The sequence below is a fragment of the Lolium rigidum genome, chromosome 7, assembly GCF_022539505.1.
Source record: "Lolium rigidum isolate FL_2022 chromosome 7, APGP_CSIRO_Lrig_0.1, whole genome shotgun sequence".
In the NCBI taxonomy this organism is placed as follows: domain Eukaryota; kingdom Viridiplantae; phylum Streptophyta; class Magnoliopsida; order Poales; family Poaceae; genus Lolium; species Lolium rigidum.
The window spans coordinates 76,387,281-76,411,446 of NC_061514.1; the positions used below are offsets into that span (position 1 = coordinate 76,387,281).

At 48.0% G+C, this 24,166-nt stretch overlaps 2 protein-coding genes across 2 annotated transcripts; both read left to right on the plus strand.

The window, feature by feature from the left end:
- The first annotated feature begins 668 nt into the window (after nucleotides 1-668).
- On the plus strand, nucleotides 669-13,841 carry LOC124671559. Its single transcript, XM_047207919.1, has 2 exons — nucleotides 669-933; nucleotides 13,584-13,841. Exons 1-2 carry the CDS (start codon nucleotides 669-671, stop codon nucleotides 13,784-13,786), a joined length of 468 nt encoding a protein of 155 aa, XP_047063875.1. The 3' UTR covers nucleotides 13,787-13,841.
- A 3,031-nt stretch (nucleotides 13,842-16,872) lies between these two features.
- On the plus strand, nucleotides 16,873-18,760 carry LOC124673914 (aquaporin PIP2-5). Its single transcript, XM_047209963.1, has 3 exons — nucleotides 16,873-17,594; nucleotides 17,684-17,824; nucleotides 18,341-18,760. Exons 1-3 carry the CDS (start codon nucleotides 16,983-16,985, stop codon nucleotides 18,455-18,457), a joined length of 870 nt encoding a protein of 289 aa, XP_047065919.1. The 5' UTR covers nucleotides 16,873-16,982; the 3' UTR covers nucleotides 18,458-18,760.
- The last annotated feature ends 5,406 nt before the right edge of the window (nucleotides 18,761-24,166 follow it).

The window sequence follows — 24,166 nt, forward strand, 5'->3', positions numbered from 1 at the left end:
TCTGAAAACTTACAATCTCATTACATAATCAATATACCATATTTAATTTCATCTTAGAAACTAACACAATTTTGATTGTTTTCATGCGTTCTTTTGCACGATCCAAGGGGTTTCTTCGTTCCGACAAACGTGTGCTTTCAACTCCGTAGTCATGTCGTATTCGCTTTGTATGTGTTTCCGATAGTATATGTTTTTGTGTTTGTTTCCAGGATTTCTCTATTGTTTTCGCTTCCATAAATAAAGAAATAAAAGCAAATGTGGCAGTTTCATCATATCCGCTCTGTTTTCACCCCTGCACACCACACCCGAGCATTTGCTGCATTGTTTGGGGATAGACATCTGCTTTTCTTTGTAGGGCTAGAACAAACATCTGCCGCATTTTTTTTTGGAGAACGGACATCTTCTATACATTTTTTTGAGAATGCAGCAGCTTGGATCGGCTAATGCTCTACTGGGCTCGGGTGCCGGTTGAAGGCCGTGGGTTTGTTGGCCCAAATCAATAAACAACTTGCCCGCAAACAGGGCAGAATTCAGCCCGACACGCTGTTTATCAACGAGACGTTCACTCCCAAAAAACCTTGTTCTTCATAGTTCAGATAGAGAAAACCCCCAAAACGCAAGGATTTTGGGGGAAAGTAGAGGGATACTGCAGATCGAAGCCGTCGCCGATGAGCCCGACGGAGAAGAGCACGGAGGGGGAAGGGTCCCCGCGCGCGGAGGCGTTCCTCGACATCCTCGGCCGCGTCCCGCCGGCGGATGTGGAGGCGGCGCTGACCTCCTGCGGCGTCGGCCCGACGGCGGAGGCCGCGGAGCAGGTGCTCAAGTCCCCCATCTGCTACTCCCGGCCCAAATCGGCCGTCCGCTTCTTCCGGTGGGCGAAGCGGTCCGTGCAGCTCACCGCCTACGCCTGGAACCTCCTCGTCGACATCCTCGGTAAGGCCGCCATGTTCGACCCCATGTGGGACGCCGTCCTCTCCATGAGCCAGGAGGGCGGCGGCCTCCTCTCCGTCGCCACCTTCGCCTCCATGTTCGCCTCCTACTGCGCGCGCCGCAACTTCAAGGAGGCCGCCCTGGCCTTCGACGTCATGGAGCGCCACGGCGTGCCGCCCGACGCCGTCGCTCTCAACTCGCTCCTCTCCGCCATGTGCCGCCAGGACGGCGGCGCGCGAGGCCGCGTCCGAGGCCTTCGAAACCTACAAGACCAAGGTCGCCCCCGACGCTGACACCTTCGCGATACTGCTCGAGGCCTGGGAGAAGGAGGGGAACGTCCAGCGCGCCAAGAGCACCTTCGGCGAGATGATTGTCCGTGTCGGCTGGGACAGAAGCAACATGCCGGCCTACGACGCCTTCCTTTCGACGCTGGTGCAAGGGGGCCAGTTCAACGAGGCCTTCAGCTTCCTGCAGGTGATGAGGACCAATGGCTGCCTCCCGGGGCTCAAGTTCTTCGCCAACGCCATCGACATCCTCATCCGCAAGGGAGACCACGTCAACGCTATCGCTATTTGGCAGATTATGGTCTCGGATGCAGGGCTGGTTCCTAACCTCCCAATGTACAACGCCGTAATCGCCCTCTGCTGCAGCGTCGGTAACACCGACTACGCCTTCCACATGCTTGACGAAATGCCCTTAAATGGGGTCTTTGCAGATTCTGTTACATATAATGCCATACTCGAGGGACTCATCAACCAGCGCAAGGCTCGCGAGGCTGAAGCTTTCCTCGCAGAGATGAGCAAGAACGAGCAGCTGCCCTCCACGTCCAACTGCGCTGCTGCTATCCGCTTATTCTCTGAGGAGTTCAACCCATCTGCCGCAGTTGACGTCTGGCACTGCATTGTGGAGCACCAAATTACCCCAGCCGAGGAATCAGCCAAAGAGCTAATAGCTGGGCTCCTCAACTTTAGCAGGTTTGCCGATGTGAAGAAATATTCCGAGGAGATGATTGACATGGGAATTAAGTTCCCCCAGTCCACCATAGAGAAATTTAAGTACACATTTGATAAGGCTGACAGGCTCCACATATATGACCAAATTGCAAGAAGGATGAAGCAGCGGTAGCAACACATGGATGGTGTAATTCATCAGGTATGTCCTCTTTCATATGGCTGCCACTTGCTGTTTTAGCTATTGCCATTGATTGTGTGGAATTGCCAATTTTCATGACCTTATGCCACTTCTCAATTAGGCCTCAGGGTTTCTATTGAACTAGCTGGAGGTATTATCCTGGATTACTAGTTTCCATGCCGCTTCCATGTGTGGTTTCCTTGCTGCTATGGACATCTTACTCTCCTTGTTCGAGAATGTTCAAGTGCCTCTGGGCACAATGCACAAGGCAGATACCAAGGACCCTTGTGCTGGATATTATCATTTTTTTCTTTTCAATGCATTATCATTCCAACTCCTGGCCAATTGCCATCTTCCTTTGTTTGAACAAGAATATTTAATGGAGAAAGAAAATTACCACCCTGATCTGTTGGATTAGTGACTCTGTACTTTCCGATGACTTACCATTTTCTTCTACCACTAACCCTGGCGGGAGTTACTGTTTTGATATACCCAAACCAAAAAAATAGTGACTGAGGAAATTATTGCTGGCTCTATCTTTTGATAGCCAAAGCCCAAAAGTATAGGTGTCTACAAACATGTTCTTCCAAAAAACCATTGGGAATCTCTAGGCTCTGCTGATTGAAGTTTTGTGTGCAAGGAAGACAAACTCTAGTGGCTGCATTGTGATTCTAGAAAAATCTGATTGTTTCCGGTGCATCCGGTTGTTGGGAGTGTTGGAGCAGGCGGGTGCTGCTAGGGCGGAGGCAAGAACAAAGCCAGGATAAATGACCAGTGAGGTCATCATACATCAAACTGTAGTAATCTTACCACAATATACTAATTTATTGGCTAAAAAATCTGACATGGATAGAAAGTTCTAAGAGCAATACCAGCGATGGATAGTTAATATCCCACCCGTGTTGTCCGGGGTTCAAAAGGAATGACTTGAAGAGCAAAACAGACTATATAAAATGACCCAATGCCCTCCTAAAGACCCAATCAATTCAGACCTACTCATCTACAGAATCGATCGTTGCCGTCATTGTCATCATGTGGATCCAAAAGGCCCAACATCGGTAAGTTATAGAATTGTTGAATTCTTTCAGTTGTGTTGTTCTTGGGTTGACATGCCCATGGCCAGTGGGCACCCACCACTGATTGGCGTGGCAAGTAGCTATGTCCCTGAGGATCTCTTTGATGACATTGATTTCTTTTGAGGGCCGGCCATATGGTCGGTTGGGCATTGCGTTTTATGGTCTACCTTTGTAATCATATAGCATCACATGTACCTTGGGATAATTAGCCCAATGAAAGTACCCAAGGATATCGAACCCACTGTGGAGATGTGCGTTCACCACATAAAAAAAATTGAGCAAAAAAATCACAAGGATGTCATGTATAAAGATGATCAACCTTTGGAAGATTGATAAGTGCAAAGAACTTACTAATATGGACACTCACAGAGGTAATGGTGGAAACCTCAGGGCAAGGTGCAGATAAAGACGGTTGCCGAGGCCTGAGGTCAATAACCAAGGAAGTTGTGTTTTGGATTTTGAGAAGGCTCTTAGTGGTATGAAATATTAGATTTTCTTGCCATGCCAGCCCTTTCCTGCTGCCAGGATACCAATGCCTCTTTCTGACGTGCTTGCCACGGTAGCCATTTATGTTGCCACGACAGCAACAATCCTTGCTAATGTTGGCAGGGAAATTCGATCCCCTATTAATGCACTAAGAACCTTCTCTGTACCCACAGCCCTAACTTCCTTGGTTGCTGATCCTGGGCTTCCGTCTTTATCTTCACCTTGCTTGGCAGATCCCAAATTAGGGGGCTCACGGGACCCGTATTTCCACCATCATCTATATGATCTGTGTCCATAACCTTATGATCTGTGCCCTTAGCTGATCAAGATTTAAATCATCTTCATCCATGACCTCTTGGCCGTTAGCTCAAAAATTATCTGCTGAACCCATCCATGCACCGTTAGCTCAATGTCCTTAGGTATTTTCGCTAGGCTAATAATCGCAAGGTACATGCTCGGTACTTTATGCTTAAGAAGGTTGATCATATCCAAACACAATAGCTCACAAACCAAACTGCTGACCCTCCAAAGGCGATAAAAATCATCGAAGTGGTCTATAGGGACACCATGTACACGAGCCCACACGTTAGGCCTTTGTAAAGCAACTTTATATGGTTCCTGACATGGGGCTCCCCAAACGGACCAAATGATTCAGTATCCACCTCGGGTTGACACGGTAAATGGACGATCAAAGCATCATCCTCATGGCTACCCCTTGTGGGAACAACGCAAGTAAGTTCACGAATACATGCTCAGCATCACCACCGGAGAGCGATGTTTCTTCATAGATCTGTGTATGTTTATGATACTAATATCGAGAGCTGATGATGCCATATCAACATAGAAAAGCGTCGATCTCACTAGGTCACAACGTGATTTGCGGTAGCACAAACACCACACAAAAGGGGTGTACCATCTGGACAAAGATTCTGACTTGGTTGGCGGCACCTGCCACCGAAGATTCTGCTACTCGATCACTCCATTGCCTGCCGATGAAGGTGTCGTCCTCTGCTCGCCCCCACAGCAAGCTACTGATTAGCCACACTATGAGGAGGAGCTATCTGTTGTTGTGCACTCTCTCATTGTGTTGTTGTTGCGAGTCTTACCAGCAGCGAGCTCCATATGACTATTGTCACTTGTCAGCAACCATGCCTGGGTTCTAGTGGCTACTGGTCACCAGCGTCGGGCGCGTTCAGAGAGTGGGAAAGTGAGATCTGTTGAATGAGGGAGAGAGTGAACGAGAAAGAGGAGAGACGATGTTTTTATTTCGAACAAAAGAAGATACATTGGATGCCCCTATGTCCGCTTAGCTAGCTTTCTGTCCTATATGGCTTGTTGCTTGACAGAATTGGACCAAAGATGCACCTGTAAACTTTAGGGAGCCAAATTCACATTTTTCAAGTTCTTGGACTACTGATCCCACCTGCAAAGTTTACATACCGCCATTGTAATTTACTCTTCTAAAAAATGTGCACAATCATAGCTATGCTTACTAAATGTGGTACGTATCTCATGAGGAACAGTTACATTTTTCTTGTCTAAGTTGCACCATCTTTGTCCATCACTGCATTGATGAATGGAGACAGGAAACTACTTAGTTTATTTGGTAATTAGGGGAGCCCCAGATCTCACTAACAAGAATTACGAGTCGAAGAGTCGAGTTGAGTTGTCAGGGTACCGACTCATGGACTAGTCAGGACTAGTGTAGACTCAGTAGACTAGTTGACGTGGACTAATATAAATCTATAATACAACAACAACAAAGCCTTTATTCCCAAACAAGTTGGTTGGGGGTAGGCTAGAGGTGAAACCCAATAGATCTCGTAACCAACTCATGGTTTGGCACATGGATAGCAAGCTTCCACACGGCTCTTTCCATGGCTAGTTCTTTGGTGATACTCCAGTCAGATCTCTCTTTACGGACTCCTCCCATGTCAAGTGTGGTCTACCCCGTCCTCTCTTGACATTATCAGCACGCTTTAGCCGTCCACTATGCACTGGAGCTTCTGGAGGCCTGCGCTAAATATGCCCAAACCATCTTAGACGATGTTGGACAAGCTTCTCTGCAATCGGTGCTACCCCAACTCTATCTCGTATATCATCATTCCGGACTCGGTCCTTCCTCGTGGGGCCACACATCCATCTCAACATGCGCATCTCCGCCACACCTAAGCGTTGAACATGCCGCCTTTTAGTCGGCCAACACTCAGCGCCATATAACATTGCGGGTCGAATAGCCGTCCTATAGAACTTGCCTTTTAGCTTTTGTGGCACTCTCTTATCACAAAGAATGCGAGAAGCTTGGCGTCACTTCATCCATCCGGCTTTGATCCGGTGGTTCACATCTTCATCAATATGTCCATCCTTATGCAGGATTGACCCCAAGTATCGAAAGGTGTCCTTCTGAGGCACCACCGCCCATCCAGCCTAACCTCCTCCTCGTGCCTAGTAGTACTAAAACCGCACATCATGTACTCAGTTTTAGTTCTACTAAGTCTAAAACCTTTCGATTCCTGGGTTTGTCTCCAAAGTTCTAACTTCCTATTGACCCCCGTTCGACTATCATCGATTAGGACCACATCATCCGCAAAGAGCATACACCATGGGATATCTCCTTGTATATCCCTTGTGACCTCATCCATCACCAAATCAAATAGATAAGGGCTCAAAGTTGACCCTTGGTGTAGTCCTATTTTAATCGGGAAGTCATCGGTATCGCCATCTTTTGTTCGAACACTTGTCACAACATTATCGTACATGTCCTTGATGAGGGTAATGTACTTTGTTTGGACTTTGTGTTTCTCCAAGGCCCACCACATGATGTGTCGCGCTATCTTATCATAGGCCTTCTCCAAGTCAATGAACACCATATGCAGGTCCTTCTTTTGCTCCTTGTATCTCTCCATGAGTTGTCGTACCAAGAAGATGGCTTCCATGGTCGACCTCCCAGGCATGAAACCAAACTGATTTTTGGCCACGCTTGTCATTCGTCTTAAACGGTGCTTAATGACTCTCTCCCATAGCTTCATTGTATGGCTCATAAGCTTAATTCCACGGTAGTTAGTACAACTCTAAACATCCCCTTTGTTCTTGAAGATTGGTACTAATATACTGCGTCTCCATTCTTGTGGCATCTTGTTTGCCCGAAAAATGGAGTTGAAGAGCTTAGTTAGCCATACTATTGCTATGTCTCCGAGGCCTCTCCACACCTTAATGGGGGTACCATCAGGGCCCATTGCCTTGCCTCCTTTCATCCTTCTCAACGCCTCCTTGACCTCAGACTCCTGGATTCGTATCATCAAAGGAGTTGTCTAGTTCAATGGTAGAGCTCCCAGTCTCCCCATTGAACAGCCCGTCGAAGTACTCCCGCCATCTATGCTTAATATCCTCGTCCTTCACCAGGAGCTGGTCTGCTCCGTCCTTGATGCATTTGACTTGGTCAACATCTCTCGTCTTACTCTCTTGGATCTTGGCGATCCTGTAGATGTTCTTTTCGCCTTCCTTCGTACCTAACCGTTGGTAGAGGTCCTCATACGCCTGACCCCTTGCTTCACTCACAGCTCGCTTTGCGGCCTTCTTTGCCATCTTGTAATTCTCCAAGTTGCCTGCACTCCTATCAAGGTACAGGCGTCTGAAACAATCTTTTTTCTCCTTAATAGCCTTCTGGACATGTTCCACCACCAGGTATCCCTAACTTTGCTTCTACTTCCCCTGGACACTCCAAACTCCTATGAGGCCACCTTACGAATACAGGTCGCCATCTTCATCCACATATTGTCCGCATCACCTCCTTCCTCTCAAGGGCCCTCCTTAATGACCCTCTCCTTAAATGTCTGAGCCTTGAGCTGCCACCACTTCGTTCTAGCGACTTTCACATGCTTATCCTGCTGGACACGAAGTCAAAAGCGGAAGTCCGCCACCACAAGCTTATGCTGATGGACAACACTCTCCAGGTATCACCTTACAATCTAGGCACACACTCCTTGAGAGGATGAAGTCAATCTGGCTGTTGTGGTGGCCACTACACTAGATGTGATTCTCTCTTTTTAAAGAGGGTGTTAGCTACGATCATGTCGTACGCTAAAGGAAAGCTTAGGACATCTTCCCTTCTTGATTCCTGATGCCATAGCCAAAGCTCCCATGCACCCCTTCAAAACCTATGTTAGATGTACCCACGTTGCCATTACGTCTCCTTCTATAAGAGCTTTTCGCCACTGGGTATACCCCTGACCAAGTCCTCTAGGCCTTCCCGAAACTCCCTCTTGGTGTTCTCATTGTGGCCTATTTGCGGGGTATAAGTGTTAATAACATTGAGAGCTAAGTCCCCAACTACCAACTTGACCAGGATAATCCGGTCTCCACATCTCTTGACGTCTACCACTCTAGATTTGAGGCTCTTGTTGATCAAGATGCCTACTCCATTTCTGTTTGGAGTCGTTCCCGTATACCACAGCTTGAAGCCGGTATCCTCTACTTCCTTCGCCTTCTGTCCCCTCCACTTGGTCTCCTGGATGCGAAGGATATCAACGCCTCTCTTCACCACTGTATCAACTAGCTCCGGACCCTACGTTCCAGCTACCTAAGCGAAACCTCCTAGGCTCGGCTAGCTTCCTTACCCTTCGCACTCGTCGAGTCAAATGCGAAGACCCTTGCTCATTTTTGACTACACCCGGGAGCCGATGTAGCGCGCCACTAAGGATGCGACGACCCGATCCTTGCTCACTTGCCACCGTATCCAGATCAAGATATGGCACGCCATGTGGGGGGTGACGACCCGACCCTTGCCCATTTGACACCACACCCGGGTTCCGATATGGCGCGTCGCTAAGAGGGTTACACCCCAATGAAAATCTTTTGGGTTTCATCTCCATAAGAGTGGCTGGGTTTTTTACGTTGGCTCGCCAAGCCTATCACAACCCTCCTCCTTTACCCGGGCTTGGGACCGGCTATGTTGGGACAACACAGGCGTAGTTAATATAAATCTATAATATAATACCTAATATATATAACAATATAAAATATATTTGAGGCATGTAAAGGATATATGAAGACAGTAAACATATAAGTTCAACATAGGTGCACAGCAGACAGCACGAGACCAACAAAAGTGGCCTGAAATTCGAAAATAAAGCAAGTCCAGCAAAAGAGTTTCAGGCCTCCTCCCTCTCCTAAATCAATCCAAATCCATATTCAAATGAAACTCGGCGTCTTCAGTCACTCGGGTAGAATCACCATTGTCTTCACCGTTGTCCTCCGTGTCACTATCAAAATCTTCAGCTTCCAACTAGGCTCTCAAATCTTCATCGATAACAAGATTTGTCAGTGTAAAAGATATGAGAGGCAGCAGCCCTAATAGGCTCACTAAAATCAGCATGAGCCCTCCTTGGAAGATAGCGTCCACTTAGACCATGTGTTGCGCCAACAGCCTCATCAACATGGGACCAAAGTAGTGAGTCCTGATCGTCAACAGCTTCATTTTGATGAACCAGTTCAGCGTTGACATCAACCCATTCATTGTCCCACTGGTTTTCTTCTAGGATAAGTGCATTAGCTCTCTTTCCTTTGGAACCTAGCTCACATAACTTTTGAAACATATATGTCATTTGCCGGTTGTAAGAGACATATGATAGCTTGTTCAATCTCTTGTATTCCAAACGGTTTCTTCCTTTAGTATGGATCTGGAAGCAAAGTTTTTTGTGAGAAGCTGCTGTAATTAGCTATCAAACCATGCAATTGCTAGTTACTTACATGAGCAAATGCACTCCAATTGCGCTCGCATCTGGACGAGGAACAACACAGACTAATGATTCTTTTTGCAAAAGCTTGAAACTCGTAAGCAAGGCCACCATATGCACTCCACCAAAGAACTACAACAACATAGAGCCACCATAAGACATAAAAGTTGAAGCATAGAGCCAAAATAGATAAGCAACAAGCTGCAACAACATTTATATTTATGTGTGTTGAAGTGTATAAGTAAATTGGCTAGCCCTTTCCATCAGTTCGGATTTTTGGTTGCGTTGGCTAGTGCATGAAGCTTAACATGGTATCAAAGCCCAGGGTCTCGAGTTCGAGACCTGGCTTTCGCAATTTATCCTAAAATTGTTGTTGCCCCCTCGGAGTCCACGTATAGGCCCTGCCTCTGACTCTACATGTGTTGACTTGTCTTCCCATCCCTCACACGTGAGGGGGGTGTTGAAGTGTATAAGTAGATTGCCTAGCCCTTTTCATCAGTTCGGACTTTTGGTTGCGTTGGCTAGTGCATAAAGCTTAACATTGTGGACTCTTTTTCTCGTGGTCTTTCATTGCCATTGGCTTCGTGAAACATTCACCTTCTGTCAACTCATAGTCATCAGCCAACTTGCTTATTTGAGTTTGTAGCTCATCATCAACCACCGTCTTCCATAGCACATCATTGTGAAGCTAGTCTTCTATTGTCCTCTCTAATTGCAAAGAACTTATTTGGGTTCAAAAACAAGGTAGTACCATGTAGCTTTTGCTCCATCTGGTTATCCCATCTTTTGTTAACAATTGCTAGGACTTGAGTGTGTAGGGCTTCTTTGTGTGACAATGCTTCACTTATATGTTTCTTCGCAACATGAATGGCTGCCCAAATTTCCAGAATTCCTGGAATCTCATCGCCATCGACAATCCTCAAAGCTAGAAGAATCGGTTGTGATGCTCTCATGCAATTCTCCACCGAATTCTAAAACGACACAGAGAGCAATGTTTTTATCTGTCTTCCCTGGTTCAGTGGGCTTCAACTTGCTTTGAGATGTTGGCGTTGTTGCCACATGCTAGCCAATGTGAAGAATGATGTTGCAAAACAGGTAGCTCCAGGCCTGACAAGATCTTTCTTACCATTCAAGCTTCTCATTTGATCAAGAATCCTAGTATGTGCATAAATATTTGGTTCTTCTCTTTGCTTTAACAATGCAATCACTAAACTCTTTTATCTTCCCGATGTCCACTAGCATAAGGTCCAAACAGTGGGCAGCACAAGGTGTCCAATACAAAGCAGGGTACTTCTCCATTAGTATTTTGCCAGCTGCCTTGTAATTGGAGCCGTGTTGTCGCTAACCACTTGGACTACCAATTCTGGCCCAATTGCCTCAATCTGTTCACCCAATAATTTTGCAACCAACTTGGCATCAACTGACTCGGAATAAACATTGGCTGTCCCCAAAAAGAATGTACCTTCAGGACTATCCAGTGGCGTCCGCTGATATCTGTCCAACCATCAGACATGAGAGTGCAACCATATTCCTTCCAAGCCTTTTCATGCTTCACCTTCAAGTCGTCGGTCTTGAGCTTTGCCTTCTCAAGAAGTGGTACCGTCACATCATGGTAAGATGGCGATATATGATCTGATCCGTACTGCCCTATAGACTCCAAAAGTATATCCCAACTTCTCAAATTGACAACATTGAGCGGAAGGCAATTCTCATAGAGAAAGTCAGCTACATGACCATCAACAATATCTTTTTGTTCCCTTGTCTTTGTGCCATAATCCTTGCTTTCCCTATGAGTGCCCTTTGTGCTATGGCTCTCAGCAACAACCTCCTCTGGTGTCTTCCTAATCTCATCAGCAATTGTCTTGCTTTGATTCTTTGGCCGCGCCGTCACAGTAAAAGCAGTAGCGGTCTTCCTCTTCATGGAGGTGTCGTTTGATGCCCTCGAACTTGGTTCAGCCTCTTGATCTTGTCCAGCGTCTTCACCACCAACAAGGGTGATGGGTTTGAACCTGAATGAATGAGTGTGTAGTCATGCATCTCTTTATTGATTGCAGCGGTTGCTTTTGGACATTTTTCCACCTCTGTAAAACCCCCAGCAAGGTGCTTCTTCATCCTCAGGACCCCACAGGTGACCCTTTTATTGCACAAAGTACATTGGAGCAGCAGCTTGTTCTCAAGATCAGGCCAGAAAGCATATTTCCATCCTGGATCCTTACTTCTGCTTGTCTTCCTCTTGGGATCCTTTGATGGATCGTAATTTTCATCGGCTTGAGTTGCAGCTGCAGCTGTATTCACTACTTGAGATATCTCTGGTGGCGCCGACATTGGAGCTGGTAGCTCAGGATCTTCAAATTGAAGCAAACAAAACGAAAATCAGAAAGGGAGCAGGGGAGAAATCAACCCTAAAATCAAGAAGAAGGTAGGATGTGGAGATTGGATTGGAGACTTTACCTGCAGCAGCAGAGGGCGAATTCCGCAGAGTAGCGGAAGCAGTGGATGGGGGCGTCGCGATCCTTGAGCTCGCAGGCGACGGCGGCTGTGGGTGGAGAGGCGGCGGTGGGTGGAGGCGGCAGAGGCGTTGGCTTCGTCTCAGGGTGGGCGAAGGCGGCCTCGTCCCATGGAGGGGCGCGGCGTTCGGGGCGGGCTGAGAATAGCGCTAGGGTTCCCGGGCAGGTGACTTATGAAGCAAAATTGAGTCGATCGACTCACACATTAGGACTAGTCGCTCGACTCGATCGACTCATGGTTTCGATCGAGTCGAACACCCGAGCCGGAAGCCAAGTTGCGACTTCTAGACTAGTCTCTCGACTTGTAATTCTTGCGCACTAAATGTCGTTTGTTGTTGTTACTTTTGTTTATGGTTTTGCTCTCGCTATTAATGTGCATCGTCCAATCAAATTATTTGAAGGTGATTTTTTTTTTCTGGAAATGGCATTCGCTGCCTTTCCGAGTTATTCTATTGCAGTATTATTTGGTTTATTATGTTGAATTTTGACTGAGCCAAGGGCACCAGTGTCAGTTTTTTTCTGTACCTAGCATAGTCTGGATGGTTAACGTCTTTGATCCCGCACTTATTATCAGTACTTTTACTACCGTTTTTCATTTTAATCTTTAAATTTCATTGGGCATCTTCGTTCCAACCAACCTCTCTCTTGCCTCCCCTTTCCCTTTCACAGTTCCATGTAAAGAAATGTCAGCGGACTTCCTGGCTAAGATGCATCAACCCATTGCATTTATCATATGATCACACAAGCATGGCAATAGAATGTTAGTATTACAATAAGATTTCCCACTAAACGATAGACCAGCCTGCTTGCTGATTTTGTTGGTAGTAGTTATTTTTCTGGAAATAAGCACTTCTCTAGAATATCTATTATTAAGTTAAGGGCTTGATATTTACGTGATTCAGTTTTTTAACTGATTACGTGGGCAACTTATGTTGGGCAATCATCTTTTGTGATGCACTCAAGCAGTCAATTTCTAGTTTACAAATCAAATAATGCATTTATATTCCTACAATGTTGTTTTTAATGAACTATAAATATATTAGCTGAAGGAATATGAAATATCATGTCAATAGTACCATTTGTCCTTTTCTTTTCTTTTCCTTTGTAACTTTTGAGCTATCATTTGTCGTATTACTCTCGTTTTGGTTAGTCTTAACATATGAATTGGAGAATGGAATTTTATGTGTAGATAAGATGAGAGTAAACTGTTATACGCTTCGAACTTTTATGGAAAATTTCATTTTGATTTGATGCCTAAACCAAGAAATATGCATTAGTGCACCAGAAGTAGTGATTGCATACCATACATTGAATAACCTGGTCACAGGAGTACCTAACTTACATGGGCGTTCAAATACCTCTCAATTTAGTGTGTTTCTAGGAAGACTGTTGAAGGTGATCACAAAACCGCTTTTGGATGCAGTTCACTCATGTCAGGGACCAAAGTTACCTGGTATTGGCAGTTAATTAAGGGGCAGAATCTAAATATTGGGGTGATAGCAGAGGGATGAAAAATACACTTGTATCTGGTAGTAAATATCATCTTGTTGGCATGGATAAGGGCATTAATTATTTCTTCACTGGTTAAACTCCTCGGCTTTGGATAAGAGCATCAAATCAGTGTGGCGACCTTCTTCGGAAATCAAATGCCGTATGGCCAGATGTTCTCAATTTCTTTTTGTCAATCTTTCTGTCTAAACTACTTTGCTCTCCTGCAGAAAGGAGGGAGACAAGAGGAGCTGCGGGGTTGGGTTTCTGCTGCTTAAGCAAGCTGTGGTATACATCTTCAAAGGGCACTTGGATGGAGGTATTTGGTGCAGCGGATATGTTTTTGCGAAGTTGTTTTGCACCAAAAAGGTTCTTTGGAAGATGTTTCCTTCTTGGGGAAGAAACAGTTGCAGAGATGGTTGTGAACTTCTAATGCTAGTCTTAGCTATTCATTTCGTTCAATCAGGAACAGTCTGCTGCCTTTTTTTTTTCTGTTGGTCTTTAAATCTCTGCATTATTCGTTTGATTCTGAGTGGAAGGAATAGGGAGATTCCCTTTCCAGCTCAAATATAAAACACACGCGAAGCTGCTAGTTTTTGGGAATTGGAAGGGCCTTATTTCTTTGTCAGGCGATCCTTCTCTGCGCTTAAAAACGCTGCATGCCTGATTGCTACGGGTTGGTCGAATAATAGACCACCCATTCTATGGATAGTGGGGAAGAGAAAGGTCATCTATCTGTTTGTTTGTACATGGAAAGGAATTTTAGCCTTGTTTTATGCAAATCAAACCGAGAAAGAACCCGCTGTCCTGCATTGCAAACGCAGTTGTTGGAAACACATCAAATAATGATGCTTGAATAGGACTGGAGCCGTCCGGCTCATCTCATCCATTCCTAAAGCAATTATATGCGTGAGTGTTCCTTCACAAAAATATACTATGTGTCAGTGTCACCGGTGGATTGGTCGGTCATTGTTGTTTTCTTGCTTATGTTTAATCTATGGCCGTGGTCTGCGGTGCACCCATCCTTCGGCCATGAGCCGCATGCGTCTTGCGCATTGCCGGAAGAGCAAAAGCACTCGTCTAGCGTCCTGTGGAATGGAAATCTGGAGAAGATGGGGCGGCGATCAATGATGGTCCACTTTCTGTTCCGTGCTGTTGCAGCCGTCACCGATGAAAAGCGAATTGAACCGGAAGCCATTAACGTGTGCGAAACACCAATGATCCATGGATGGGCACGGAGGAAGCTGGAAAAGAGTGGCGAGCCTATGTCAGAACTGAACGAGCAGTTGCGTAGCTTTCTCGCGGAGCTGGTTGCAGACGATTCTAGCGTATCGCACTGGACAGGCGATTTCACATCGTGATTTAATTGAACTCTCGTGCAGCTTCTGAAATGTACCAGAGATTCGCCCTGTTGCGTGACCAGGACAGGGAAAGAGGCCTCCTCCAAACTCTGGTGATGCAACGAGATGAAACTGCAACCACAAGCTCTGATCCGATTCTATCAGAATGGTTACTGTTCTTGTGATTGCTACAACTTTTCGTTGGGGATTCAGAGAAAATAAGTGATACATGGAGTACAGCTTGTAACTAATCAGAGCTTCGGATAACAATGTCAATTAGCGAGTTGTTCGTTCTTGGGACGTGCCTGCGCATGATTAGCAACCAAACTGCTGAGTAAGCAGTTGTTCATTAGTGGGGAATAATATACATATACTTTGCCGCCACCAGACAAATGTCAACAATACAAAATTTGCCGCCACATATGCATAGTGGAACACTGACTGATGACTTGGCAGCAATGTCTCCAGTTCTCCACTCCAGCCTCTGAGAAATTGATGATCTTAGAGCATCTCCAACAGGCGCGCTAAAACGGTCGCGCGGCAAAAAAACTACCGGTTTGACGCGCGTGGGCGCTCGCGCGAAGCTCCAACGGACGCGGGAAAAAAGCGCGTGCTAAAAACTTTGCCACGCGCGCGAGTTCGCGCTATTCCGCGCGGGAGAATTGCCGCGTCCTCTGCCGCGCGCGCTATAAACGCGACACGCGCGAACGCGCCAACGGCCTGAAACTTCCAGGCGTCCGCTTTGTCTCCGCACCGCTCCGTCTCTCTCCCCACCTCTCCCTCTCTCCCGCTGACGATGCCGCCGCCCCGCCTCCGGCTACCACGGCGTTCGGGCGCGGCCGAGCGGCCGGTTCGACGCGGAAATCCGCTCCGGCGAAGAGCGGATCCGCCTCGGCACGTTTGACACGGCGCACAAGGCGGCGCAGGCGTACGACGCTGTCGCCCGGCGGCTCGGCCGCTCCCGCCGGACCATGAATTTTCATGATGTCTGGACGCGGGAGCAGGCGGAGATGCTCGCGCCGCCGCCGCCGGCCATCACGCGCGAGCAGCAGCGCCGCCAACGGGAGCTGGAGCAGCGCCTCCTCATCGCCGAGCGCGACGAGGCCCTCCGCCTCGAGTGGGCGCGCCGATTCCCGGAAGACGTCGCCGCCACGGAAGCCTTCAACGCGCAGAAGGAGGAGGAGAAGACGGCAGCGAAGGCGAAGAAGAAAGCCAGCCGCGACAAGCGCCGCACCGAGTCCGCAGCGAGGAAGGCGGCGAGGGCCGAGAAGGCAGCGAGGAAGGAGGAGGAAAAGAAGAACGGCGCAGGGCCGTCCACCATCGTCCTCTCCTCCTCCCCCTCTTTCGAGTGGACGACGACGCCGGTGTCGGAGACGACTCCGAGCACCCACTCCTCGGACTTCGACTGGGAGTCGGACGAGTAGTTTAAAAATTAGTCAAATTCCGTATTTTCGTCCTCTCTATGTCGCGCTGTATCGTTGAACTTTTAATATATTCGTATTTTTGATTAAATTTTCATAGTTTATTTGATTAATTTTGAAATGAACGGTCGAATTTAGCAGTTTGCGCCGCGCCGCGCGCTGCAAAATAGAGCCTCCTGCGGAGGTGCTTTTTTCCGCACCAACGCGCGCTGCAAAATGGAGGATCCGGCGGAGGAAAATTCGGTATCACGCGCGCCAGCGGTTTACAGCGCGGCGAAATAGAGATTTACCGCGCCGGCTTTTTTGTGGGCCTGTTGGAGATGCTCTTAGCTAAAGAATTCTCTTGTGTTCATAGAGCTCCAGAGTATGACTGCATTTGGATTGCTCACCGGTGCTTCACGCACACTCAGCAGTGCTTACGACAAATCTGCCATCACCTCAAATCATCGAATGTCTATGTGCGTACACCCGTCGCCGAAGTAAACTGGGCCACTAATTAAACTAAAAGTAAGCTCCACCGTATTAGGCGCAGCCACCAGTGAGCTATTTGCCCTGGAATGATGCAATGATGAGGGCAGTGGGCGGCAAAGTTTATAACCCAGAAATAGAAGTATAGAACACTAACGATCGAGAGACAGACGCCCTTAGCTAGCTGGGCCTTATCTTCCACTAGTTAACCCTGGCACTAAACAAACTAATCACAAAGCGAGCGCCCTACGCCGGCCTTTCGTCGGGAGCCAGTAGCCTCCCGCGACTCGCCGGCATAAATACCTCACCTCTCCTCGTCAACCCACACCACCACATACAGAGCTTAGCTCAGAGAGCATTTGCCCATTGCACGCTCAGTCGCTCACACAACGCTTCTGCCATGGCCAAGGACCTCGAGGCGGCGCCAGGGGGCGGGGACTACGCGCCCAAGGACTACTCGGACCCGCCGCCGGCGCCGCTCTTCGACGCGGAGGAGCTGACCAAGTGGTCCCTGTACCGGGCGGTGATCGCCGAGTTCGTGGCGACGCTCCTCTTCCTCTACATCACGGTGGCCACCGTGATCGGGTACAAGCACCAGTCGGACCCCACCGCGACCGCCGCCGACGCGGCGTGCAGCGGCGTCGGCATCCTCGGCATCGCCTGGGCGTTCGGCGGCATGATCTTCGTGCTCGTCTACTGCACTGCCGGCGTGTCGGGCGGGCACATCAACCCGGCCGTGACGTTCGGCCTGTTCCTGGCGCGCAAGGTGTCGTTGGTGCGCGCCGTGCTCTACATCGTGGCGCAGTGCCTGGGCGCCATCTGCGGCGTGGGGCTCGTCAAGGGGTTCCAGAGCGCCTTCTACGTGCGCTACGGCGGCGGCGCCAACGAGCTCAGCTCGGGATACACCAAGGGCACCGGCCTCGCCGCCGAGATCATTGGCACCTTCGTGCTGGTCTACACCGTCTTCTCCGCTACCGACCCCAAGCGCAGTGCCCGTGACTCCCATGTCCCCGTAAGTACTTCTCGTGCACTCATATCTGTGAATTCTCCAGTGCTCTTCAGCGATCATAACATGGATGTTGCAACGTTTCTTTTGTTCAGGTGCTGGCTCCTCTGCCAATCGGCTTCGCGGTGTTCATGGTCCACTTGGCCACCATCCCCATCACCGGCACCGGCATCAACCCTGCCAGGAGCCTGGGAGCTGCTGTGATCTACAACAACGAGAAGGCCTGGGATGACCACGTACGTACCGCCGCTACTGCCCCATATCTCTTAATTCATATCATATAGCTCACATGTCACAGAAGTTACAGGATGTTGGTCACGATTGCTTTTTTTAAGCAGTGGTCACAATCACTTGAAGTCTAAAACTTAAATAACTAGACAGAACTTTTGTGGTGTTCCTTGTAGTACATAAGTTTACAAGTAGCAGTCAGAATTCAGAACAGATAGATTATCTTATCGAACGGCTCGGGATAATGATCACTTAATCAAACTCGTCGTACTGATTAAAATTGAATTGTACTACTCGAGTATGACATCTGCAAACAACACTATCTGCAAGAATACACGCAGCCTAATCCCTGCACACCTACCATCCAAGATCCAACTAAGCGAGAAACTCTATGGCTCTATCATCTATGGAGTACCTACTAATCAAGGATATCTTTCTCTATATTCCCATAGTCTTGTAGAGGGAGCAGTTAGATTTCAACTCTCTTTGAGATATCTGACATGTGTGGTCATGCTTTGTTGCAGTGGATCTTCTGGGTGGGGCCATTCATCGGCGCCGCCATCGCCGCCGCCTACCACCAGTACGTCCTGAGGGCCAGCGCCACCAAGCTCGGCTCCTCTGCCTCCTTAAACAGGGGCTAGATCGACCGACCGGCCGCCGTCTCGATGATCGGAGGCACTGAACTGTAGATATATCAGAGGACAGAGGGGCCTCCAGTTGCTGCTGTTCGGGTACTGAATTGTGCTGGTCTTGCTCGTACGCGTCTGTATCTTCCTGAGCTCGCCGCGTTTGCTGCTTTTTTTTTTACCGATCGAGTGTGTTTCTGTTTACAGTTTACTTCCATGTAACTATCTATGAGGATGATGATGTATGCATCTGGAGTCTGGGTAACCAGGGAAAGAAAATGAAATGCAGTGTGAACGTACGGTTCGATTTGTGAACTATTTGCACGTTTTCTGCATTTTAATCTGCAGCATTGGCTCGGGCTGCTTATCAGCAAATTTTGATAGCAACTCTGCTCTCTACCACATATAAACCGTTTTGGGGACTGAGACAGAAAAAAACTCCAACTAGGCAACGAGAGCCCAAAAATAGGGGAACCTAAAAGTACATGAAAGCTCACACTGCAACGCTGCAAGACGCTCTCCTCAACAAGCAACACCCCACATTGAACTGTGATGATGTGGCTTGCATTTCTGTGCGCCTAAAAAAAGGCCCCACTTGTTTCATGCCGATTGTTTATGCTCCACACGAGACGACGAACAAGACCGGCGTTATTCAATGCCACGGCGGTCTCCAGCTGTCGGCAGAGCTGGCACTGGTGTGGCCATGAGATGACATGGGATGGCGGGGGGCATAGATCTAGGCTGACATTGCACCGATTTGGGCTGCTAGGCCTAGATCTAGGCGGCAGCCTGGTGGGCCTCATTTGGGCATTCCTAGATACTCACAGTGGGTGACTTGCAGGTGGGGCGGAGTTGCACAACCATCGTGCACATCACCCTTTGAGGCCATGCCCCCTTTGCCCTTCATATGTGCAGGATCTAGGCCACGTGAGTATGGATCTGACACGGTTCCCGCTGTCGCTCCGTGGGGTGCATTCACCTGCTGGTGTGATGCCTTGCATGTGGGGGGTGGCCCTAGAAGGTGGCTGTGTGCCCATCTCTTAAGCGAGTGGCATGGCGGTGGTGATGGCTCCCTCTTTGGATCAACACCCATTTTGGGCGTCCGGAGCTTAGGTATACCTGGCAGTGTCTTGTTGTCATCGGACAAGTTTGGATCATGCCTAGAAGCCCCCTCGGCTCCGGCTCGGGCGTTTTCTATCGTATACCCATGACTTTGTCATTACCATGTACAATCCTCATTATCTGCCGGCAAAATCGGCGATCCATGATAAGAGGGCGGGTGGTCCTCTCCGGCGACAACCTGGTATGTGTGGTGGGTTCTCAAGAAGGTGTGGTGTCACCTCTAGTCGATAGTCTCAACTGCCTCTTGGGGTGTGGCTTCTTTTTTAAAAATCTTTATTTGGAAACTAAGGAAAAATAATTTATACGTGAATATATAGTGCTAGTGTACCGTTTGTCACCGATGAGGACATCCCTACCAAACTACTACCTCCGTCATTGCAAGATGAAGACGATGATGCTGTAAAGATCAAGCCCAATGAAGTTAGGATTGGACCCATTACAAGGACTCGTGCGAAGCTACTTAAGGAGCAGGTGAATTCACTCCTAAATGGTACTTTGATCGATGAGAACTTTATACTGCCTAAGTCCTTTTTACTTATGTATGATCAGGTACGAAGAAGGAGCAAGCATCGCACGAGGAGAAGAGGAGCAGCTGGACATGGAGCTGGACATGAAGCTGGACATGAAGACAACCCGTGGACGCGAGGGAGGAGAGGGAGGCATGCGCGAAGGAGGAAGAGAAGGTCCAGGCCGGCGCCACGCCCGACCGAAGCGGCCGCCACGCCAGCTGGCCCGGCCCAGGCCCGGCCATACCGGCTGCCACGCCGGATGAGTCCGGCGCCAGACGGGTCCTGCATCGGTGCCAACCGGGCATAGTCCAGGGGCCCTGGCGACCCCGCCCGGTTCCAGCCCGGTCCAAACCGGCCAGCCCGGTCCCTGGCTGGGTCAACCGGCCCCCAGGCCGGCCGTGTCCGAGTCAGTCTCGACCAGATCCCGATCTGGGTCGGTTATTATTGTTGTTTTTCGACTTCTGGTCGTCCTGAACCCCTATATAAGTGCCTAGGACGCCCCTATAATAGCTTTAGACCATGTTTAAGATAAACCCTAGTTCATAGTTGATTGCTTTGAAACTCTATTTAATCTATACACCAATCCGCATCGATCTGGTGTTTTGCTACTGAAAGTTTGTGTGATCTGTTGTTCCATTGGGGATTAGAAGATTGCAATTTACCGCTTCGTGGTCGGCGGCTACGTGCAAGTGTGCGGAGTTGTGAATATCCTGCAGGGTTGAGATCTGTTGCATTGGCGATAGGAATCGATCGAGCGACTTCGTCGGCGTCGTACAAGTTATGTCCACCTCCTCATCGTGTTATCTCCGTGTGTTCATCGTGTGTTCATCACCACCACTGTGCTTACTGAGAAGATCGGGCAACCCCTTATCATCATGATATCAGATTTCAGCGTTTCCTCGGTAAGCCATCCACAATCCACCCATAGTTGAGTTGTGAGTGTTTTCCTATCCAGGGAAAGCCAAAAAATATTAGGGTTATGGTTTGCCATAGCCTTAGATTGCACTAATTTCGAGTTTTAGTTCCTTTTCGTAGTTGTTTTTTGCGTATCTTTTTCTTCCATCACGTTTTCTAGTAGATTGTCTAGGGTTTTTGTTTCTACATCTTCTAGTTTATCATCTAGTGTTTGCTTTTTGTTGCTCCGAGTCCATATATCATACAGTTTGCTTGTTCCCAACCATAGACACAACATTTCGATATAAGTGCCTAGGAACTTCCCTAGAAGAGACTAGTTTTACCACTCGACAGGCTGCTCATTAGGGTTTTGGTGCTTTGCATTATCTGTTGGCCGTGTTACAAAGGAGTAGAGTCATAAAATCAATTTTTTTTTTTTGAAAAGAAACAAAAAGAGATATCTTCTGCTGCGTGTGAAAATCAAAAGTGACAAAGAAAGAAAAAGTGTAAGTGCTAGTAAGATCAAGTGAAGACCTAGTTTAGTTTTCTGCACCTGTAGTTGGGCAATCTTGTGTCTATTCCGTTGAGCTTTGCTAGTGTCTCTCGAGTGCATTGCAACCTTTTCATCCATATAGTTGCATTTCCACATTTATCGCCTTGTGTGAGTATCATTGGTTGTTCTACCGTCAGCGCTAGAACTTGTTATTAGTGCAAATAGGTAGCCCACCTACAGCCCCACATATATCATGCTTTGTGGTGTGATTGTTCTTATACGCTTGATATTCGCTTTGCTACATCCGTGCACTAGTTTTTCAATCCAAGTTGGTAAGCAATACTAATTCACTTTGGAGCGGTAAGATTTACATTTCTTATCAGTTTTGAGTGAGTTGTGAGAGTACCACCAAAGATTTTTTATTTAGTGCACTAACCTACTAATCATGTCTGCTAGTGATGCTAAACTTGTTGACCAGAAAAACAAGGATAGAGCTGATATTGTTTCTTGGAGGGAGTATGAAGCTCTTCGTAATGAGATGCGACGTGAATTCTACGCACAGGGCGAAGGACTTAATGATGACATTCAGAAGGTCACCAATTAGCTTAACACTACTAATGAGACTGTCAATACAATTCAAGAACAAGTGACGGATATTCAGCGCAACATTCAAGCGTTGACTCTTGCCATTGATAATCTGACTCAACAACGACAACAATCAAATCATGAAGATGAGAATGGTAATCATGGTGATTTTGAAGACGAACCCGCTGCTGAAGAGCGTAGTGCTGGTCGTGGCATTGGACATGGCGCCCGTGGTCGTGTTTTGCCCCCGTTGGGGGCCGTCGTGTTCCTCCACAACCGCAAGACGATGGTTTGGGTAAACCAAAGTTCTCAATACCCAAATTTGAAGAAGGTCCTGATGTTGAAGAATACCTCACTTGGGAGCTGAAAATTGAGAAGTTATGGCGTTTACATGACTATACTGAAGATAGGAAGATCAAGCTTGCTTCCTTAGAATTTGATGGCTATGCATTACGTTGTTGGGATGGAATTACACGTGCTCGTCAAGAAGATGGAGAAGTGTCTGTTCTTACATGGCGCGAGATGAAGGAAATTATGCAAGCTCGTTTGTTCCCACTAATTATTTGCGGTCTATATATGATAAGTTGACTCTCTTGAGACAAGGTACGTTGACAATTGATGCTTATTTCATGGAGATGGAGATGCTTATGCAGCATGACCGTGTCCGTGAGTCGCTTGAGATGACAATGCTGATGGGATTCGTACCATAGAAAACAAAAAAATTTCTACCGCAAGAACGAAAACCAAGCCAAGATGCAATCTAGAAGATGGTAGCAACGGGAGGATCATGAGACTAACCCTTGAAGATTTCCAAAGCCTACGAGATTAGATCTCGTTGTTGCAGAAGATGATCACTTGCCGCTTTCAAAAGCGCGTAGAAGATCTTGACGGTGCCACAGTCGGGCAGCACCTCCGTACTCGGTCACACGTTCGGTGTTGATGAAGACGTCCTTCTCCCCGTTCCAGCGGGCAGCGGAAGTAGTAGATCCTCCTCGGAATCCCGGCAGCACGACGGCGTGGTGGCGGTGGTGGTGGAGATCTCCGGCAGGGCTTCGCCAAAGCGTATGCGGGAGAGGTGGAGGAGGAGGGCGGCTAGGGTTTGGGGAGAGGGGGCTATGGGCGCTGGCCTGCGGGGGCAAGGGTGGTGCGGCCAAGGTGTGGCCGGCCCCCTCCCTCTCCTCATCTATATATAGGTGGAATAGCCCCAAGGGTTTGCCCAGAAAATGAATAAGAGTCCAACTCCTAAACCTTCCATAAGGACGAAACCTACCCAAGGTGGGACTCCTACTCAAGGTGGGACTCCCACCCCTTCCTTGGTGGGGTGGCCGGCCACCATGGGGTGGAGTCCACCTGGGACTCCTCCTCCCTTAGGCTGGCCGGCCAAGGTGGGACTCCACCTTCCGCGGTGATTTCTTCTGGACTTTTCTAGAACCTTCCATAAATACACCGGATCATTTTCAAACCTAGAAAATTACTTCCTATATATGAATCTTATTCTCCGGACCATTCCGGACCTCCTCGTGATGTCCTGGATCCCATCCGAGACTCCGAACAAACATTCGAACTCCATTCCATATTCCATATCTACTTAAACGACATCAAACCTTAAGTGTGCCACCCTACGGTTCGTGAACTATGCAGACATGGTTGAGACTTCTATCCGACCAGTAACCAATAGTGGGATCTGGAGATCCATAATGGCTCCCACATATTCAACGATGACTTAGTGATCGATTGAACCATTTACATATGATACCGATTCCCTTTGTCCGAGGTTTGATCATCGGTATCTCTATACCTTGTTCAACCTCGTCTCCGACAAGTACTCTTTACTCGTACCGTGGTATGTCATCTCTTATGAACTATGTAGGATAACGTTGCATAGAAAACAAAAATTTTCCTACCGCGAACACGCAATCCAAGCCAAGATGCAATCTAGAAGACGGTAGCAACGAGGGGATGATCAAGACTAACCCTTGAAGAGATTCCAAAGCCTATAAGAGTAGGCTCTTATTGCTGCGGTAGACGATCACTTGCCGCTTGCAAAAGCGCGTAGAAGATCTTGATCACGATCGGTTCCGGCGCCACGAACGGGCAGCACCTCCGTACTCGGTCACACGT

What these genes read in the sequence shown, in the direction of transcription:
- LOC124673914 (XM_047209963.1), top strand. Translation starts at nt 16,983, where the DNA reads ATGGCCAAGGACCTCGAGGCGGCGCCAGGGGGCGGGGACTACGCGCCC. An exon ending in CCCGTGACTCCCATGTCCCC is followed by an intron (nt 17,595 to 17,683) that starts GTAAGTACTTCT and finishes TCTTTTGTTCAG; the next exon opens with GTGCTGGCTCCTCTGCCAAT. An exon ending in AGAAGGCCTGGGATGACCAC is followed by an intron (nt 17,825 to 18,340) that starts GTACGTACCGCC and finishes GCTTTGTTGCAG; the next exon opens with TGGATCTTCTGGGTGGGGCC.
- LOC124671559 (XM_047207919.1), top strand. Translation starts at nt 669, where the DNA reads ATGAGCCCGACGGAGAAGAGCACGGAGGGGGAAGGGTCCCCGCGCGCG. An exon ending in CCTCCTCGTCGACATCCTCG is followed by an intron (nt 934 to 13,583) that starts GTAAGGCCGCCA and finishes GCTCTCCTGCAG; the next exon opens with AAAGGAGGGAGACAAGAGGA.